The sequence below is a fragment of the Homalodisca vitripennis genome, chromosome 1 (genome assembly GCF_021130785.1).
Source record: "Homalodisca vitripennis isolate AUS2020 chromosome 1, UT_GWSS_2.1, whole genome shotgun sequence".
In the NCBI taxonomy this organism is placed as follows: domain Eukaryota; kingdom Metazoa; phylum Arthropoda; class Insecta; order Hemiptera; family Cicadellidae; genus Homalodisca; species Homalodisca vitripennis.
This window is the reverse complement of record NC_060207.1, coordinates 220285429-220307770: the sequence shown is the minus strand read 5'-3', so window position 1 is coordinate 220307770 and position 22342 is coordinate 220285429. Positions and strand designations below refer to the sequence as shown.

General features: G+C 31.4%; 1 protein-coding gene across 1 annotated transcript in view; it reads left to right on the top strand.

Moving 5' to 3' along the window:
* LOC124354902 overlaps positions 1 to 22342 on the top strand; it is a 66891-nt gene that overhangs the window by 11152 nt on the left and 33397 nt on the right. The window contains exon 4 of the mRNA XM_046805703.1: positions 748 to 890. Coding sequence (XP_046661659.1) covers positions 748 to 890 — 143 coding nt within the window. The remainder of the gene's footprint in view (positions 1 to 747; positions 891 to 22342) is intronic.

The window sequence follows — 22342 nt, the reverse complement described above, 5'->3', positions numbered from 1 at the left end:
TTTCATCGCCCCGTATATTAATGTTATACTTTTCAATGCAGCTGACATCTGCGAAAGTTATCGCTTCCTTCGTAGCTAGGTCAGCTGACTTTCCCTCTCCCAAAAATTACTTCCCTATGTCAACGATTCTTTCCCATTTTCAAACATCTCTTTTATTTTGACAGTCCTATGTTAAAACATATGAGTTTAAAACACCAAAATCAATTAAGCAATATTGTTAAGTTTCTTATTCAGGAATAAATTATTAAACTATGAAATGTTCTAAAATCTTTTAATAGATTTCCTGTACTTTTTTACATCGTGTTAAAAAGTATCGTTCAATAATCGTCTCTGAAGTTCTAGTGTGGGGCTAGAAATGAATGGGCTATTCTTTTGTCCTTAGAAATACAATATGATCGACGTACACTTCGTATATGAGAAATGGAATTTAATCTAAAATGTCCAGTCTATACTAGCTCGCCTTTGAGATATCCTCTTTTGCTAACGCTCTGCCGATTCCATGTATTATCATCGAACTTTATGTTGTCCTATAGAAATTAAACTTCATGCCAAATTTCAAATCTCTATCTTAATTAGTTTTGAAATATCGTGTGGACAAATAGACAGACAAACAGAAAGGAAAGTTTCCTAGTCTCTCGAGTCTTTCCAATGCTCTACCAAAGCCAAAAGGTCTTTACAGACAACCTTACTCATATCTTTAGACTCTACATTTATGAGTTAATGAGTAATTATTGATGAATTGTTCAGTGCAGACTGCCCGAGCTGCCGTGTTGTGGCTACTACCATTGTGTTGACGGTTTCTGTACCCACCCGGACTACGTGCCTCACGTCAAGTTTCCTGTCCCCACCAGGAATAGAACAGATGACAAACTGCGAAGAATATTTTACTGGTAAAAGAAATGTTTATAGTAAATTATCATGTTTGATACTAAATGCATGCTTTAATAAATTTATTAAATGGCTTTAAAGTACCTTTGGAGTCTTATTTTAAAAATAGGTTAAAAGTAGTATCATCAAGACGCTAGAATTGTACTGTGAGGCTGCAGCTGAAGTTAACTACCGCTATAAAGTCTTATAGCTCTGCCGCGAAATGTCCAGCAGGTACGTTTTAGTTATTATTGTTTATAATTTATAGCTTTTGTAAACCTGGAGACAATAAATATATGTTTTTTGGTTTTTGTATTGAAATTGATATAACAAAACGGGTTTAATTATCATATGTTGTAAAATTAAGTGAAGTCGTTATTTTTATCATAAAATAATCATTGAATGTAATCACTAAAAGGTGTAATTTATTGGTGAAAATTACATCTAACAATATTGTAAATTTAGTAAATCGTGGATCTAGAAAATTCAATAAAGTTTGTTTGGTTCCAAAAAAGTATTGTACTATTTTTATGATAAAAATATTTATTAAATTTCTTATGGAACATCATATAATCAAATGCATTGATTTGGAATTGAATTTTGTGGTTAAAAGTGTTATTAAAACATTGGAAGGAAAAACACTTACAAAAAAGGTGTAAGTCAATTACCGCTTCAAATAACATCTGTTTTGTTAAAATATGAGAAGACATCCCCTTTAATTGGTAAAGTTACAGCATTATAAAGTTATGTGATGCTCATTATGATTTAATGTATCAGTTAAAAATTAAATGAAATAATATGCAGGGTTAATATACTTATAATATGTTTTGGAAATGATATTACAAAAATACAGTAATCAATGATGGATTAAATGTAACATTTTACAGGTTTTTTTAAATCATATTAATGTAATTTAGATAACAGTTTGGTTTATTTTTATTTAAAAAGTAAATACCAATTTAGATGTTATATTATTTATTAGAATTTGACAAACATATAACATAATATTTTGCAAGTTTATTCCTCACGATTTTTATACTCTAAACTCTGTTTGGTTGCTGTTTTAGGGAAACTAGACCAAATATGTACTTTAAATATAAAACAGTGGTATTATGGCATTCTTTATTTGGAAGTGTAATTAGATTACTACGCAATAATACATTTACCAATCAAAAATATGGTAAAAAATCTTCTAAATAATAAATGGATGCTCTCAATACCAACACTGACATTGATGCATTTAACATTAATGTTCTAAAGTAATGAGCAAAATTAAACAGTTTGGACTTCATAATTTGAAATTTCATCGTATAAAGTAACATTTTACTTGTTCAACGGGAGGATGTTATAACAAAGCTGGGATAGCTCAGCTTTGGACACAAGCCGAGTGCGTTGTTATTTGAACTGTTTTACTTTACCACTTTTGTATTCTATTCATGAGTTGTGGGGTTTATTATTCTATTTAAGCATGAGAGGGAAATTTGCTCAGCGATAAAAAACAACATTTAATTAACAAAGTGTTTTACATTAAGACTTATGTATTTACCTAAAATAATGTTCAAAGTAGCCTATTAAGGGGTTCGGACACTCCTATGTTCCCCATGTTAGTTTTCAAATGTTCATGTACCTGTTTCTTAGGCCCTGTAAGAGCTATGATCATGAAATTTTGCACATATACTCATTAACTTATGTAGCGCTCACTGAGTATAAATGGAAAGAAAACAATAATTAGAAAGGAAAATAACATTTTTTTTACTTTTAAAGATTTTTTTAATTTGTACATAAAATTATGATTTTTTTGCAAACATGCAATACCTTTGCAACTTACTCAGATTTTTTATAGTACACACATGAAGATTTGGTAAAAATTTCAGCTTAATATCTCTTATAGTTATTGATAAATAGGTACATAAGTGTAGAATTTCGTTAATTATGTCTACCATTATGACTACCACTAGGTAGTCAATAAATGGTTGTGCAGAACTTCAATTAAATATTTTTTGACGTGACAATGTCTTAAATTAGGTTGCGGCTCGGAGTCACTCATGAAAAAGTGTAACGCCCGGTAACGTTACGATGCCCGTCCAGTGGGTCCGTCGCACGGGATCCGCACGGGATAAAGCAGATAACTGTGGGTCCGCCGCACGGGATAAAGCAGATAACTATGTTTATTCGTGAAAATGTGGAGTGCTTAGATTCGTCATTTACAACAACTACAACAATAAAGGTAAATAATTGTACACTGGTATTTCATTATCGTAAACTATGATTGATTGATTAATTGTTAGATTGACACAAAAGTTGAGAAACTGAGTTTATAGGTTATGTCATACTATTGACAAATGTTGATAGTGTTAAGTAAATTATTAGTTTGAATCACTCTGCAATCAATCGTAATTCAGTCGATTGAGAAGAAACAGCGCGTATTGCTAGTCAAACATTTAAAATAACAAATTATAACCTCTAACCTGTCATAACAGTGCGACCAAACAAACGAACTAAACCGACCAATCACCACGCGCGGAGTTAGAATTTAACTGTGTTTAGCAAGAATTTCAAATTCCAATTTTAGTAAATGCTTTATTCAACTTTACCATTTACAATAACAAATTTTAATTAATTTCAAATTATGTACAATGTTTTAGTAAACAAAATATATTTCTATAGTTAAAATTTGTGCAATTCTTATTTTCATTCAATTCCTTGTTCCTATTGTGCAATTTAATAATATTCATATCAATAAATATTCTACCGAGAAAAAGACGTTGTCACGTAAAATCTTCGCCCGTAAAACCGACTTTACAGGCAACCATAATTGTTTTTTAACAATGAAATATCTATAGAAGCTATACGTGTTATATATCAAATGAAAGAGAAAGAAACGTAGAATATAAATAGTTAAAAGAACGAAATTGGCAAAAATACAATTCTTTGCTGTCCGAACCCCCTTAAAAATACATACTGTAATTCTGTTCCTGCATTAAACTATTCCATTATTAGGACAATGTAATAAGGTACCACTAAAATTTAGTTAGATTGGTTTCTTAGTATGACCTAACCATACTTCATATATTATATATACTTTTTAATTCCAAAAGTATTTATTTGCCCTTTTCACTGATAGACCCTGAAGTGGCGTAACTGTTCTGCATTAAAGGGTCTTATAGGACAGAAAGATTTAATGCACTGGGTTAGGTAAGAATATAAATAACGATCGTTCGTGTATCAAATATTGTGCCTGTGTAGTTAAGGTGTTGCCTGGGAGGTAATAGAAGCCACTTGATATATTCGCAACCCCTTGAATTACCCTGGATCACAAATATGTCAATGCTCGACACTGATTTGAACTTACTTTATATATTAAAAGTAATTCATTGTTTAGTTCTTCTTTATTTCTGGCGATTTTTCTTAAAAACTGAACGCTTCTTCCATGCCTACTACGACATACGCTGTTTTGATTTCTAGCTTACCACAGATACCTTTTACCGTTCAATTTTCTACAGTCACATTTTTATCGCAGCCGAACTTTTTATACTGCTTTTAACCTAGGTTTGACGTAATGCTTGAGCTTGAGGAACGTGTTTATGTGATTTATTGAGTTTTTTTATGCTAACACGAAAAAGTAAATTAATTTGTATTTACTGTCATTTAACACATTGAAAACCAGAAAATAAATAAAAGCAAACAAAAATTTGTACAAGATACATTCTGCTTGAATGTTTCACCAAATGAAATTTGTGTTGATTTATTTTGTAGTTATTTCTTTAATATTCAACCTGTAACACAATGTGCAAAAACGCAAAACCACAATAATACATATATTCACTGTCATTATGTATTTAAAAAGTGTGTGTTGTTGAAATTCCATTGGGTGAAAGTAAAACCCTCTTTTATCCACACAATCACAAGAATCTCACATTAGACATTCTCTTTCCCCAGCTCTGAGCACCGCACACAAATCACTTTGGTCCCACAAGACAAAAGGGCCTTGGTTTGTTTTCCGCCGGCAATGTTTACCTACCAACCTAATTTGTTTCTCTGTTTCAGTGTCTGAAAATTTACATGTCAAGACTGAAAATGTGTCTCTGTCACAGTGTGATTAATCAGTCGTTATGAGTATATATGGTATGTATGGTTATTATGCATAATGACTAAATTGAATAGCCAAAGTGATAAATTATTAAAAAATAATAACTAAAACCATGTGGCTAAAGGCATGATCTGAGCTTGAGATAAGGAACTATATCGGGATGTTTTTTCTTCTTCACGCCAGAAATGAAGGTTGGGGTTTGTTCCGTGGCATTTATGTTCGGAATTTTCCGTTTCAAATCTTCTAACATGATCTGAGCATGGGAAAGTACTGATTGGAAATACCCCAGGCCAGAAGTGCGAGCTTCGGTGGAGCGATCGGCGAAAATTAAAACCATCCTTCAAGATACCACATACAGGTAAATTGTAGTAACACGTAACCACTACCGTACAAACAATGCAGACACCTATTAACTATCCAAACTAATAGTATAATGTCATTTTATCCTTTAAAAAGCAATGCGTCTTTATAATTAACAAGTACCGACAAAGTAATAAATAAAGCACAATTAATTACTTTGACCATCTTCAGTGAGATTATATGTGTAATGGTAGCATAAAGTAATAAATTAAGCATGATTAATCACTTTGAACATATTCAGTGAGATAATATGTATAATGGGTGGATGAAGTATTAAATAGAGCATTATTAATCACTTTGAGTAAAATCACTATATATTATACATAATGAATGGACATTATGTAGAATAGCTGAATTAATCAATTTGGCTGCAACATTTTCACAATAAAATGTTTTAAATTTAATTTCATAATACAAACACTTATACGTTTGCTATTTCTTATACCGTTGAAATTTTCTTCCTCATAACTTAATACCATACAATTATTAAAATTATATTATTTATTAAATTTATTATTGATTATATACTTATCAGAAATTTGTTATGATGAAATTAAGGCGGACTAACACTTTGTTATATAGTCTATAATTTTCTGTTAGTATTTAAATTTCATTAATCTATATCATAATTGTACAGTTTACAAACAAATTATAATAATATACAAACTTATAAAAGATAACAATTTTATTGTAAACTAGGTATTGTAGAAGTAGTTTCACTTATGTTCATTATTTCAGCAACATCATCAGCCAAAAATAAATTCGTGTAAAACAAAAATGTCATTTAAAAAGCATTTTGGTTTTCAAATGGAAGAAATGTTAGTTTTTAATTTACCCAGCTTGTACAGTATATGTAGTAAAACTTGTCACAACTACTGTACATCTAATAACAATAATATAGTACAGTGATGGTTAGGACTTTATAGTCCTAACTTCGCCTTTAATAAAGGCATTTAATTCATCTAATTTAATGTATAAGTAGTAGTAAGAAGTATAGATTCATTTCTAATAAAAAAAAGAAAACATCAATGTATATAAATAGTTAAAAAATACTTTTTTACAATTATTGCTTGTAAAATAAACATAAAATTTTTTGAATATTAAGAGTATGAAATGTTGAGATATACACATATGTATATTAGTAGTCTATACACAAAAGTAGGGAATTGTTTTTCCTTAAAGGTTTGCATTCATGTGATCTTAGGTTGCGTTCGATCGGTTGTTTGTATACAATACCTAATGTCAATATTTGGGCGAGTTTTAAAGTTTACAATATTTGTATTACAGGAATGAGTACAGTCACAACATTACAACATCAATACTTGGTGCGCATCCACGTGATGTTTGTTTTAGCGTGTGAGAGATTAGTGAGATCCAGCGACTGTAGCAACGACGGCCATCACAGTCAGAGAGTCATTAATGCCAACGTTACTACACTGGCCCTAGAAATGTGGCATGCTTTAGCCAAGTAATGACTAGTGTCATTACTTACACTGTGTACACAACGTAAATGGTGTCCATGTCGAGAGTAACAATGAGCCTTGAATAGTCACCAGTATATTATTTTCAAAATGTAACATTCAGCCGTCTATGAATCTCTAAATATTAGTGGGTTTTCAAAAGAAATTATTAGAAACAACATAATATTAAGTATTGTCCAAATAAAAAAAATAGTATTTATAATGCATTAAAACACGAGCTGCAGAAATAGTGATATTTTATTTTTGGAACGTACAAAAAGGCACATCCTCCCATTAGTTTTTACCACTCTTTATCTTTAATGAGTAATTAAGATGGGTTAGAATTAAAGATTAAAAAAATACGCAAGATTAACTCTATATTTTAAAGTTCTTAATAACATAAGGAGACTGGTATAATTGTTTTTGTTTCTAAGTGGAATGTAACGTAGCATTGAACTGAAGGTACAGTTTTTCAGTTATTTACTCAAATTTTACCAATTTGAAGGGTAAAAAAAGTTGTCTTTGCGTCGTTGGTTTTGCCACCTTTATTTCAAAGTCCTTAGTGAGATGTTATTTATCTCCTCTGATAATGTTTATGATCAAAACGCCAACTTATTGGGGTGAGTAACATGAGGAGGAAACACAACATTGAGTAAACGGCAGTTTCTAGGTCTTGTTTATAGCGCTATCATCTATGTTCCATTGAGACTTTTGCAATTTAAATGTTCTATGGGTGGAATTTTCTTCGAGCAGGTGATATTTATGTAAACACGTAGGTATTTTCAAATACATTTTTTAACAAGGATGCAACTGATGAGGGTCTACACGTGGAAGTCTCGTCCATACATGTAAACTCTGCAAAATTATCTGATTTTTAATTTTCGTAACTTACCTCAAAATTGACCGTCACATACCTCACCACTGAGTCATCCCTATTGACATACTGTTACTGTGAAACCTTCACCGACGAACTCATGGCCTACTAGGAGGTTCTTTTCTCAGCAGATAACACTGAAAGTAGGTTCTAACTCAACACTATACTCGTCTCTACAATAATTCCTCCCCTTTTCTAATCTATCATCCTTCTGGATGAGGTTTCACTTCTTTTCCAAAACACGTTTCATGTACATTGTACAAATTTGTAATGGATAGTTATAATTTGTTTCCAATGAAACAGAAACATGGTTTCTGTAATACGCTTTAATATTTCTCTGAAAACTATTTATAAATAATGTAGATTTCTTTTGGGTTTAATTCAATATTTCCAAAAGTCCAGTACGTATAATGTCATTTCGCCATTCTTCTTACAGTATTGAGAAAATAAGTATGTTTTATTTACTCCACCTTACACTTATTTATAGATAATACCAATATGAATTTTGTGGGAGTCTAATACTTTATTGTCTGAACGTTTAGCGAAGCCTCTCCCGCCCGTGGTTCATGGGGAAAGACGATTTCTGTCTGTGTGTACGCAAGATTAGTATCCAACCAGTTAACTTAGAGGGTTGAAATTTGTTGTGAAATTTCATCTCTACAACTTCTACATCGGTATTAAAAGTGGTAAACATTGGCCCTCCGAGAGTCTCTACTTTTGTACGCCAAAAAGCGACTCTAGTCTTGTAGGTAATGATGTCGACAACGAAGAAGCACAGAATAAACAATTTAGTAAACAAACAGAGTTTACTGATTGGTAAAATAACTTACATTCTACGGAAAGGAATACGTAATAAATTCTTCAAAAATTTTCCACCGCTTCTATAGTGTTTATTCAAGTAGCAATAGCGTCCAGTTTAATTTAATAAAATGCCCTTTTAAATTGAGCGTGTTCACCTAAAACATACTCCAGAAAACTACTGTGCGGATTTTTTTTAAACGGAGCTTATGGTGGGAAAAACATTACATTATTTTAATTGCTTTGGTCCTTTTGCCATTATTGAGACTTCTGCTTCTGAGCAGTCCAATTTTGGCTCCATCACCTGGCCATATTAAGGATTTAAGGACCCATACTAATCAGGATTAAATTATCTTTAGGGAACTAGAAATTTACACGTCCTAATTTATAATATAGGTCTACTTTACAAATCGTTTATGAACTTTCTCATAAATCTTTAAAAATCATTTAGTTCTATATATATATATATATATATGTTTTATATATACATAATTTCTTTTATATATATATATATATATATATATATATATATATATATATTACATGAACTTAATTCAACATTTCAGCATCCAGCTAAATTTTATTTCGTCATTCTTCTTTCACTATTAAGGAATTGGTTATGTCTTATTTACTCTTCCTTCCACTTATTAATGGATAATACCATTATACATTTTGGGAGAGTTAAGTAGTTTACTGTCTGATTTGGCTAATGTCCTCAAAAAGAGAGAAAGTTCTCCACTAAACATTCGAGTACTAAAATCGAAATAACTGAACTCGTGTGATGTGATATACACCACCTTAAAACCATTTATAAACACAACTCAACGGAAGTTTGAAGGCCTGGTACAAGTCCGGAACAAAACAGTCACAGATAAAATTATTAATAATTGTTTCCACCAGGGAAGTGATTAAGATCAGACAAACGATAATCTAACAGCTGTTAAACAGAAACAGTATTAAAGTTAAACAAACTTTGACACGTCTCGATCTTAGGATTGCTTTTAAAGTCTGGTTAACTTCATGAACTAAGATGTTCCCTGACTTCTCCTTGGAAAGTTGAGTTTTAAGCTTTGCTATTAGTATTTTACATAATTAAGAATTCTCTTAAAATGAGATTTTAAACTTGTAATGTGTGATTGCTGTTTTAATGGTTAGATTTTCTTTAAATTGTTAAATTAGAACACATATTAGATTAGTAATCATATTTTAAAGTTTTTTGCCGGAAATTTAAGAAAGCCATTCTCGGTATGGGTTTAGGTTAGGTTTAGTTTTGGAGGTTAAACATTTCTTTTATTTTGACTCTGCTTTAGAACGTGATAGGATAATGGCACAAGGAAACCCTCACTGTATAAAGTACTCTAAAGTTAAGAATTTTGATGTATTTTTTATATAAATATTCGGATTTTATGTATCCTGCTCGTTTTCGTTATGAAGAAAAACTCTATAAAAGGAACCATAAAATGTTCATATTTTACTGATAGACGTTTACTGTAAACTTCTTGAGATTGTATGAAATCTAGCATACTAAATGAGATGATTCTAAACCTTATTTCCAGATATGTTATCAACCTAAACCGTACAATATGATTTATAAGCATGAGCACTAAAATGCGAGCTCGCATAATGACGGGCAAATCAAGGTGAACAACAAATTAGAGCAGCTCACAATGCATCGTTGTCTCATGTAGTTCTAACACAATTGATCACTGTGCGATCAAGATGTTTGTTAGTAAATTGCAGTTTGTAACTTGCAGGCGGTGCCAGTGTCGCAGTACAATGGGAAATTGTTAGTCTTGATAGATTATCCTTACAGAGTCTGTGTTAGACTTAGTTCCAGTACAATATGTTATGTTTTTTAGAAAATATACTTTTATGCGTAGATTAAATTTTTACAGCTTAATGGTTTTATGAACGCTATTGAATGGTTTTTAAGTGTTTAACACAATTAATTATTATTTTTTGTAATTATTATAGAACTGAACTTTAAAATTTTATTTTATTTGAGATTTGTTATTGAAGGATAGATGTTTTAAAAGGTTGCTACGATTTTGATATTTGACATCGCTATGTAGCAAGTTCTTTGCCACACTTTTTGGTTTTACATTTTTTTGTGTTTGTCACAAGGTCTTTTACACCTAAGGACGAGAGAAGATTTTTTTACTCTAGAAATGTATTGTTTTATTATGTAACAATTGGTAAATGTCCGAAATCCTGTTATATTTTTAATATTTGCTTCATTATCTGAGAATGTGAAAAATTAATTTTTTTTAATACTATTTCCCTTTCCGTAGCAATTCGAAATGATAAATATGGAATCCAAATGCACACAGATGGAGTCATTCATCTATGCAGTAAACGATTTCCTTCATTATTGTTGTAATTCCTTATGCAAATTTAAATGGAAAATAAATATTTTTATAATAGATCTATATTTAATATTAACACAACATAAGCTTTTCACTTTTAACCACAGACAAAAAACTCATTTCAGTGACCTAAATAATAGTCAATACACGTAAAATATGACCCATGTCTACACACAGGGAATTGATCTCTTTAGTGAGCCATCCCTTTCCTTGTTGTTGTAATTCTTTATAAGAATTAAAATGGAAAATAAATTTGTTTGTATTTGGTGAGTTGTGGTACTGCCAAAAATAATGTTTAATATAGATCTAATTAAATTTAAAATGAATAATTAACTATTGTAATAGAGTACCAAAGGGGACGACGGGACGTAAAGGAAGTCTTTTTGACAAAGGGAACCTTAGCCGTTTACGTCTTTGAAGAAGACATTGCAAGTAAATAAAATGATCAATCTTATTATTGAACCAATACACCAACAAAAATCTTCATAACACGTGTTATGTCACACTTACTGAAAAATGTCATATGATACAACACTTAGTTTCGGTTGACCTTTGTAGTGAAAACTTTTCTTCCAGATGACCTTTTGAGCCAATCTCCAGTGTAGTCCTTTTCTAGACAAAAAGGAATCTTTGTAACAACTTTAAATTTTCTAGGACATTTCTGTCAAAAGGTATCGCAATTATTAATTATTCTCAATATCGGTGAAGCAATGCTTTTCATATTGGGCCTCTCAAAAATAACTTTCATATCTGTCTGTCTGCATGTCTGCACGCTATCTCAAGAATTAAATTCCCTGTATAATTGAAATTTTGCAAGAAGCTTCATTTCTATACAGGCGATATCGAGTGATATCGAGACGATGGTGCATGTCCATGGAATTGGGCTGAGCGTAGACGAAAGTCTTTCATTGGTCTTATGGATAACCATGATGGAAACATGCAAATCATAGAATTAAGAAATTTGCTTCGAAAAAAAATATAATCACATGAAATGGTGACAAATGTGACTACAAATCTGATAATGTTTGTACAACCTCAGCAATACCTGTTAGAAGACACGTTGCGTGGCGTACTCCTTGTTTTATTTACATAATTGAGCTGTCAACATTGATGGTACAATAATACCATATTCTGAAGGATGAATCACTTACATTGTAATGTATCTACATAGTTGTACCTTCTTACACTCTGCTACACGCTGTTGAAAGATCGTGGTTAACGTCAATAAATAGTTAGAGCAGGATAGAACACATGAGCCATGACGTCATAGCGATAAGGTTCACGGACACGAGGAGGGAAAGTTTGGTCGACTCCATTCTCTAATGGACCGCTGAGAATGTTCCGGGTAAACCAGAGCTGGGCTTTTATTTCCACAGTCACCTGTTCATTGTTTTCCACCTCAATCCACACTCCACACCTGTCGACCGAACGTATTTTGTATTGTGTTTAACAGGAAAAATATCATTTAGAACTTTGAAATGAATGTTATATCCACTTTCACTTGTAATTTAGTGAAAAAAGTACGTAATGGTACTTTATGTGATGCATTCACAATTAATTGACAGAGTCTGACAACCTATAGTAATGAATAATGGAATCAACTAGTTAAGTTGTATTGTTTTAATTGTTACAACATGAAGAATTGTATAGTTTATACAGTGTGTTTCAGACAAACCGTCTGAAATGGCTAATTTCAGAGGTTAAATTTTAACACTTTTTTTACTAAATCTACCCTAATCGTATGTGTTAAAAGATTTAATAAACTACCTAAGAAGAAATGATATTTAATGACCTATCCAATACAGCTTTTTATATATATATATATATATATATATATATATATATATAATTTAATAAAATTAAATGATATACGATTTTTAAATGTTCAATGGGTTAAAAAACACAACGCCCTTATTTATCTTACTAAAGAAAAATATATAATTCTTTATCATTGAAACTCCCTCATTTGAGGGGATGAATTCACACTGAAAGGTTATGGTTAGCTATCAAAAATCACCAGACACACAACATTCATAGGTATTGAGCTTCATAAATCGGCTACATAATAACGTTTTTATTAAGTTTGCATACAAAGTTTATAGCAACGATTATTGAGTGTGAAATATTTAAATAGACCATTGTGTCTTTTTATAAAACAATATGATTATATGATTTTAAACAAATATCTTAGTAAGATTCTGTGAGGTTTGAAGACAAACATTTGAGACAGCAGGACACACAAAAGCCGAGTATTCCATTGAGATCCTGAACAAACCTGGGAACCGTTTGTAATTTGTAATGATAATTTGGCCTCTTAATTTCCTATATAGGAGTACAATGTAAACTGTCGCAAGTTAACCATAAATAGAGTTTCCATCAGTCTCAGTTTTACATAGTGAGAGATGAAAAGAAATTTAAATGTAAATTATCCTTTAATTTTATACAGCTAACGCCCCCACTTCCAATTTTAAATTTTTATGGTTATGGTCATTTGACATTAAAACAGTAAATTTCACGGTGCTAGAATATTTTTGCAAAAATACGGTTATACAAGATGTCAGTTGAAACCTAGTGTCATAAAGTATCGATTTTATTGTGTGGGTTCGCACCACAAGAGTGGTAATAAAAAAATAACACCTGTTGACCACCATTTTAAAACGAATATAAGTTTTAATTGTTTCACCTCGCAAATGCTTTATGATAAAAATGCCTTTGACCCTTGCAGTTCATATCTGACTTGGTATAGCTGTGGGTAGCTCTGACTGAATCAGACACTATAGAATTATATGTCCAGACTATTAAACCATTGGCTGCCTCATATATACTAATGGATAACGTATTCATTATGAATCAAAGAGACCGGTGATATGTTGAAATGTGCTAAGGGTATATCAAACTATCGAGTACATAAAGGATATTGCATTTGAGTAATTATGCATCACTATTATCTAAATAAATTCGTATACCTTAAACTAGATTTCATTTTTCAAAATTTAAAATTGGCTTATACATATACTCGGTAATCCGATCGACTATGTAGGTCTAAATTTTACATAATTTTCTCTGTTTTTTTTTATACAAAGGTATCTTTTTGAATATTTATTATGAAACTATAAAAAGAGCGGGCCAAATCTCATAGATGATTTCAGTGTTTGCGATTTATATTTAAAGTCGCTTAGTGTAATTATATAGCATCAATAATAGGTAAAATAAATGACATACGTTAAAAACAATATTACAGTGAATAATTTGACTTTATGAATATCCAATTCATTCAAACTAGGTTACATCAGCAATGACAAATTCACCAGTGAAAGGTAATAGGTAATAGGCAAGTAAATAACAATGCAAATGGTAACACAAAGTAAGTATCGCATATGTTAAGCTGAACACAATGTTAATTACTCAGTGTTCTGTACTGTTCAATGATCCCACATAATCTGTTGTAATTGCGGTGAATATTCATTGTCTATTCTGTGTTTGTAAACTCAACAAATGGAGTAAAAACCGTTATTACACATTTAATTGTTTTGTTATTTGTTATAAATCCTTGCTTGCTGAAACGTAAATGTAAAAAATAATTTTAATACGATAAAAAAATACATATTGTTATAAATAAATGTATGCTGTTTTTATCGGCTGAGCGCTAGCGAAGCCTTTCAATTTAGGGGCTGGAATAATGTGTTTCTCTCAGTTCAAACGGTATTTCGAGAATGCACTTACCTACTAACTTGAAATTTTACATGGAGGTTCAGTTCTATATTAGCAACATCGAGTTTGATAATGGTGCAAGTCACTTCATGAGATTTGGCTGAGCGTTGGTGAAGCTGTTGTTTTGGTCTTATGAGCAATCATAATGGCAAACAGAAAATCGCACAGTGAATAAATTGTCGAACAAATTGAGTATAATCATATGAAATTTTAACATGTGACATAGTAGCTTAATTAATTAATGAGCTAAAGATAAAAATATTTGATGCAACTTCAACGAAGCCTGTTATGCGACACGTGGTGTGGCGTATCCCTACGTTGTTATCTTAATGAACGCGTGTGTAACCACTTGCATAAATAAAGAACAGGTTATGCATAATCAGTATATTTATAGGAGGAATTAAGAGAAATAGAGCTAATTTTGAATTTCAGACATTAGCACATATAGATTAAAGACATGAATTGCAACAAAAGTAATGGTAAACTTATCTCAGTATGCGTTACGACAGAGCAAAACAGTCAGCTCCCAGCAATAGGCAGAAGAGTCTTACAGACTCCCTCTCGGGGGCAGGCTTATAAGAAATACGAGAGTCAGGCACAATACACGTTAGAATGAAAGCCGAGCTTAAAGGTGGGAAAGGAATACACATTGAAATACATAACTGAAATATGCATAATGGTAGTTATGTATTTTACTGTATTGTATGGTATATTATGTATTGTCTTCTAAATCGATTTCTGTTAACTGTAACTGTGCAGCTTATAAGGTTAAATATAAAATGTTTATCATTGGAAAATTTTGAACATTTTAAATGTGACTTTAAAAGACGTTTACATTTTTAAAAACACATTATGACTTTTTGAGAATTTCTAAAACAGAGGAGATCCCTCTCGAAACTGAAATTAGTACAGGCGACACTTCTATTGACAGGTTTATGGACTTGTGGTACTTCATCTGTAAATACGAACCCCTAAAATCCAAGTGACGGAGGCAATAAAAGACGATTCCACTACTCAGAGAACTCTCGGCGGTTCATTAGTAAACGTAGTAGCCGACAGTTCATTTGTGTATGCACACACTTTATCTCTGTGAATTCAAAACCTCATTTGCCCGCTCTCATTTTACATTTTGCTTTATACAAATACAAGGGGAGGAAGTAGGGTATTGTTTTCGAGCAGAAATCATTTAGTTAGTTTGTATGTACTCGTCCACATGGTGTATTATACCACCCGTGCGTTAAACCAGTGTATTTATTTTGCAGGCAAACATTTACACCTAAGTCTTAGTTTTAAAATATTTTTCTGAGTAAAATAACTATAAAGATGAATTTTTTTATGTTTTCATCCATTTTTAGGTACAGATTGTTCCAAAAACCCAGGATAAATGATCCATTTCACAACAATTTAAAATGTAAAAATGGGTCAAGTTGTATATAAATTTAAAAGATCCTTTCTGTATAGTATATTGAAACGACGTTTTAAAACTATCCCTCTTCATTTCATGATGATTAGTAAAAATCTGTACTATTTATATTTTTATTTATATTATGTAGGTTTATATTTTTATGTTTTTTTAGTAACGAACAAACTAATGAGGGATATGTTTAGCAGGTGAACGGTTATATCTAAATCTTTGTTTTAAAATATATATACCCCACTAAATTAACAATAAAGATTATTTAAAAAATAATTTCATAATTTTGTAAGTAAAATATGCTCTATAAACCCTTTTAGAAGATGATAGGTAATTTTAAGTTTAAACATTGATGACGTTGTGCACAATTGTAAAGTTTTGTCGTACAAATTATAAAAATATTATAACCTCCCTTAATTATAGAATTGTGGATATAAACGTGTAGAAATTTGTACTTTTATGTTATTTAGTAACGAACATATCAACAGTTGTATAAAAACACAAAATAAAAAAGATTGTTAGTCATAAAAATGCTTTTAAAAAATACCATAAACAAATTTATAATGAAATATCTTAATCACTCCCAAAACATTTTTCTTGTACAAAATAAAACTCCCAAAATATAAAACTCTTAAATTACGTCAGGACATTTTATACACTGTAAGAAAGACATTGAAAAACTAGTTTTGATTTTAAGCTTTTGTTCCATCACATATGGTTTAAAATAGTCGTCGAAAAACTGAATTTGAAATAATAATAAATTATTTAATAATCTGTTCCTGTTATTATTATATTCCTGGTAAGTTGTGCCTTTTGACTATTTTCTATGTAATCTTATGATCTTTAAAACCTTTAAATTTTGGCAAAAAGAAAAATTTTATTGTAACAGTAATGAGCAATTTAGTATGATATATACCTATATAACACTGTACCACACCACATTCGGAGGGGAAAACTGTCGAGAAAGTCACCAGTAAAGTGCTGGACACAGATAAACGACGTGTTATACAGAGAAAGTTTCTCAAAGGATGTGATGTATTGGTCTAAAGCTAGCAATAAATCAGCCTTTTGTAGGTCACATCTTCTATACAATGTCAATATATATATAAACAGGTGTGGACGCACAAGTACTGTATAAGTTTAGTCAGTGAATATTTGTTATTAATACAGGTTATGAGTACATCTATACGGGTACTTTATTTGTTTTTATATTCTTAATCGTTTAAATTTCTTTTATTGTAATAATTTTATTGCTGCAAAATGACTCACTTACTGTTTATATTCTTTCAAATGCATTTAGATACTGTTCATTTCAGCTATAGCAGTTTATAATGTAATTGCTCTACGAATTTAGGAAGCATAAAGAAGAATGTTCTCACCTATTTCCACACCATCGAACATTTTCTCTAATAAATTAACTCAAATCTCTTACAATCGTATACCTAATATTTACCCAACTAGACATAATGCAACCACTTATAAATTTGAATGAATCAAGAAATCGTATCCAATTTACTCAAAAACTTTAATGGAATGAAATCCAAGGACCCATCTAAAGAATAAACTCAATATAATGGCCTGGCACGAATAATGTAGATGTGTTTGTATAAAAAGCGTATATTACTTAAAGAAATCTAAGTATAATTCCGTGTAGAATATATTTTCATATTCCTAAATATCAATAGTTCTTTTATTCGTAATAATAAAGTTTACTCATAACTCGCTTATTTGGACGAGAATTTCTTTGTTCGTTTCAGTCGTCGTGAATTTCTGACGAACACTTGGAATATATAAGTTCTAGGTCTTCAGAAGTTCGACTATCAGGGTGTACGAAGGTATGTCTTAGGAAGTATGAGTACTACTTGAATTAGGTAAGATGAATACGGAGAAGTGACTACCAGCGTGAAGAATGTAATTTTCTGGAAGACCACCTCAACAATCCAGTTTATTTAAATTATAACAAAACGTCCATGGTAGAACAGAAAAACTCTTGCCCAATGTAAAAATCATTTCCTAAACAAAAATAGTTTTGTGAAAACTCCAGAAAGGTATTTGAAGGGAATAAACACCATAATAATGTTTCTATAAACAGCTCGCGCGGCTTAATGAGGCAATTACATACATGGGACTAAGCTGTCATAAATATTACAAATAACTAATTAACATATAAATCTCCACTGTTGAACTCTCAATGTTAGGTGTACCTTGAATTTGAGAGCGGAATAAATTTTGTCTTAGTTTCGTGGTTGAAGAGATGCGGGTTTAATACATGGGCTTTAGCAGAAGTCCGAGTCGACCTTTCTTGAGAACCATTAATCTTGGTGAAGGTGGATTCGTTTGTGGAGGAGTGACTCATTTGGAAAAAGCAAACAAATCAGGGCTAGTAATTGGTCATTCCCATCAATGTTATAATACGCAAAAAAATCGAACCTAAGATGATGTAATCAGATTCTTCTTAAGAATTATTTTAAAATATTTAAAGATTCAGCTAAATTGCCCTGAAAAAAGAACATTTCTTAGTTACACTACGAAGAATTATAGATATTTAATCATAAAGCAGAAATGTTGAGTACTTTTATGATAAAATAAACAGCTAATTAATCACAGATAACATTTTGAATTGTTGTGATATGTTTATGTTGCCTAATATAACTTAAGTAGGTTTTATTTGTCGATGGCTTGTGAAAAATTCAAGATGGCAATCGTCAGTAAATTATCATTGAAGGAAAATTAAATCATATACTACTAAGAAATAAAATCTTTTTCGTAAAAACATCTCTATGGATCTGTCATACACATACTGCCAAAATTCATGGCTTTTTAGCCCTTTTTGGCCTTCTTTACTTTTTAGATTGGTAAACAGTTTTATTTTAATATTTGTGATAGGTTTGCAGCTATAGAATATTAAAGAATAAGAAATAGGGTACAGAAATTCATATATCACCATAAATACGTGTTTAAACTACTAACTCATACGAAGCACAAATACATAAGTCACAAACACATGTTGGAAGGACAAAACAATTAAAAAAAGGCGTTCTCGGTTTATGGCCAGGGTCATGTTGGCCGCTGCTTTGTTTCAATATTCAGCCCTTCACCAAGTACAAAGTGGCTTTATCTGGACACGATCCCCGCTTGTGTTTGGTTAATCTGCTTGCAAGCAATCAACAAGAGATCATCTCTAAGCTAAGCCTTTGGCAAAATCGATATGTGTTTGTGCTCTTTGTCAATAAGATCTAATTGGTATTGTGTTTAGTGCGAAGAGTTATATTCTTTCCATACCTTACAACTCTATCTTCTGGAGTATTTGTTTTTGAGAACTATGAAGTCGAGATTAACCTCTCTCAATTTTCGAGCTGACAAGATTTATAAACTTAGCTTGTGCTACTTGTTACATTGGAACTAACATTGCTGATCGTAGGTTATTGTGGTGGTTCGTTACAATCTTCAAGCTAGAGTTGATTTGGTCTGTCCCTTGGAGGATGGTTCTGTCCATAACATATAAATCCGAGTAAATAGCTAATCAGAGATAACATTTGCATTTTTGCAATACTAGCTTATATTAAGAAGTTGTTTTTTAATTACTATTTATCAAGTCCAAGAAATATATTTAATAAATATGTATTTCAAAACGATATATATAAGTGTATCGTTTATATATATATATAAGTGTATAAGTTATATATATATATATATATATATATATATATATATATATATATATATATATATATATACACTTCAGGTACTCTGCATTAACTGTAGTGTAATATATAAAAGTGCTGTTTGAAGATCACCGATAAGACAAGAAAAAAACGTCAATATTCTAAATTGAATTCATCAATATGCCTTTAGTGTTATGAGTATATTTTTCTGAGATAAAAGATCGCGTCTACTTTTCAAAGTTGAGATTTATTTGGTCAATCTTCCCTAATGCAGGATTATAAAGAAAAGGTTAATTTCAAAATTCTATATCCATAAATACTTTAAATAGTTGTCATGTTATTATCGGTCGAGATAATAAAATAATGTTCACAACAAATTCGAAATAAACCCTCTTGAATAATTCGAAAGCCATTTTAAGCGAAGAAAAAACAGTTTAAAATTAAGATTATATACAGGAAGTCGTTTTCAGCGGATGTAATAGAAAATTTAAAGGTCTGGGATGACTTCCACTTGCCGCTGCCAAAATCTCTTGAATGATTGAGGCTGGTGCTCAGAAGTGAGGTTAGCCATTCACGTAGACGACGTCACAGTTAACCGAGGCATTTTACTGTCACGGTCTTGAACTTTACTGAACTTTTAAAACATTCAGGATGTGTGTTAATAAATATTACATTTTATTACAATTTTTTGGTGTCAAATAGACTATATTATGTTTCAAACTATGTTCTTAGAAACAATAGGAAACTCAAATTAGGAACTATGAAACAAATGCAAAATGGCTCTTTCGATATACTTGGAGAATGTTACAATCCATGTCCGGTTATCATTTTAAATATGAGAATAAATGTGTAATATTAGGATTTTTTAGGACATTTGCCATCAGTCAGTGGTATAAGAAATCAGTAACACTAAGTTTCGAGATCTGCAATCTGATGTTAAAGATAAAGTATTAGTTCTACATATATTGGAATGTAGATCTTATATGACAACATTTTAGAGTCAAAGTTTCCACAAACACTTAAAAAACATTAAAACCTTCCATCTTGGAACATAAAACAATATTAGTGATATTAATTTATAGCTTCGGTGAGGAATTTAATTTCAAAGTTATTTAGAAATATAAAACTTTATTGATGGTTCAATCCATTCATCAGGGTAAGTATATGAACAAAAAGACGACTTATAGTCAGTTAAGTGTAGACATTCATAAACAAAAGTTAATCCAAAATAGTTAGAAATAAATAATAATTAACATTTCTAAACAAAATTAGAATTATTCTGATATATCTAAAATATTACTTTACAAAATTATTAATACTACAAAAATTTATTTGAAAATAACAAAAATAAAATATTATATAGTACATAACAGTAATAAAACATAAAAGGTACATAGAATATTAAAAGAGAGAAGGAAATAAATATAGAGTAGGTACCGTATTTTTCATGTCGAGACTTGAAACCCCCACCACCGACACTCCTTTGTTTTCTGTAGACGCCAGTGGTGGATCACCACTCCACCCACAGTTTAATTTGGACGTTACCGCGATTAGTGCGAGTTGAGGTTATCTTAGTGAATTATTGTGCGTGGCTGATTTTCAACTGTGACACTGTTTTGTTTAAAAGTGCAAAACGGAAAACTTTATCTTATCAAGATAAAGTTAAACTTATAGAGACTGTGGACGCCGGGAATACGAAAAAAAGTGACATTGCAAAGGAGTTTGGTATACCGGCGAATACTCTCTCGACCATATTGAAAAATATAGAAAAATATGAATGCCAAGGAACTTCGTGCAAGAGAATAAAAGGACCCGAATTCAAGGACGAAGATGAAAGTGTTTATCAGTGGTTAAAACAGTGCCGTGATAACAACCTTCCTGTAAGTGGCCCAATTTTAAAAGAAAAAAGCAGCACAGTTTGCTGCGCAATTAAATAAACCTGACTTTCGAGGAAGCAACGGTTGGCTCCAAAACTTTAAAAAAAGAAATGAAGTGATTTTCAAAAAGGTGACTGGCGAAAGTGCGAGTGTCGATGACAATGTTTGCACAGAATGGTCTCAAAAACTGCCTGATCTTGTCAAGGGATACAAACCTGACGATATTTTTAATGCCGACGAAACAGGTCCTTTTCCCCAGTGTCTTCCTGACAAAACTTTAACTTTTAAAGGTGACACTTGCCACGGAGGTAAGAATAGTAAACAAAGAGTTACATTGCTGCTTGGAACAAATCAAATTGGCACCGTGAAGCTTAAACCATTGATGATAGGAAAATCTAAAAATCCAAGGTGTTTCAAAGGGGTTCAAAGCTTTCCAATGGACTACACATCAAACAAAAAGTCATGGACGAACTCAGGGGTTTTTGAGAAATGGCTAACGGACTTGGACAGACAAATGAAGAAAAAGAAGAAAAAAATACTCTTGTTTATTGACAACGCTACTGCTCACGGTGACATCCCAAAAATGAAAAACGTAAAAATCGAGTTCTTACCTCCAAACACCACATCCAAGCTACAGCCATTGGATCAAGGAATAATTAAGAACTTTAAAGTTCATACCGGAAGGAAGTTGTACGCCTCTTCCTTCGTGACCTCGAGGACACGAACCCTACAAAAATAAGCATACTTGATGCAATGTGGATGGCTTCTAAGGCGTGGAACAATGTTACCGAAAATACTATAAAGAACTGCTTCAAGAAAAGTGGCTTTAAACAGCAAGTTGACGAAGAAGAGGAAAGTGT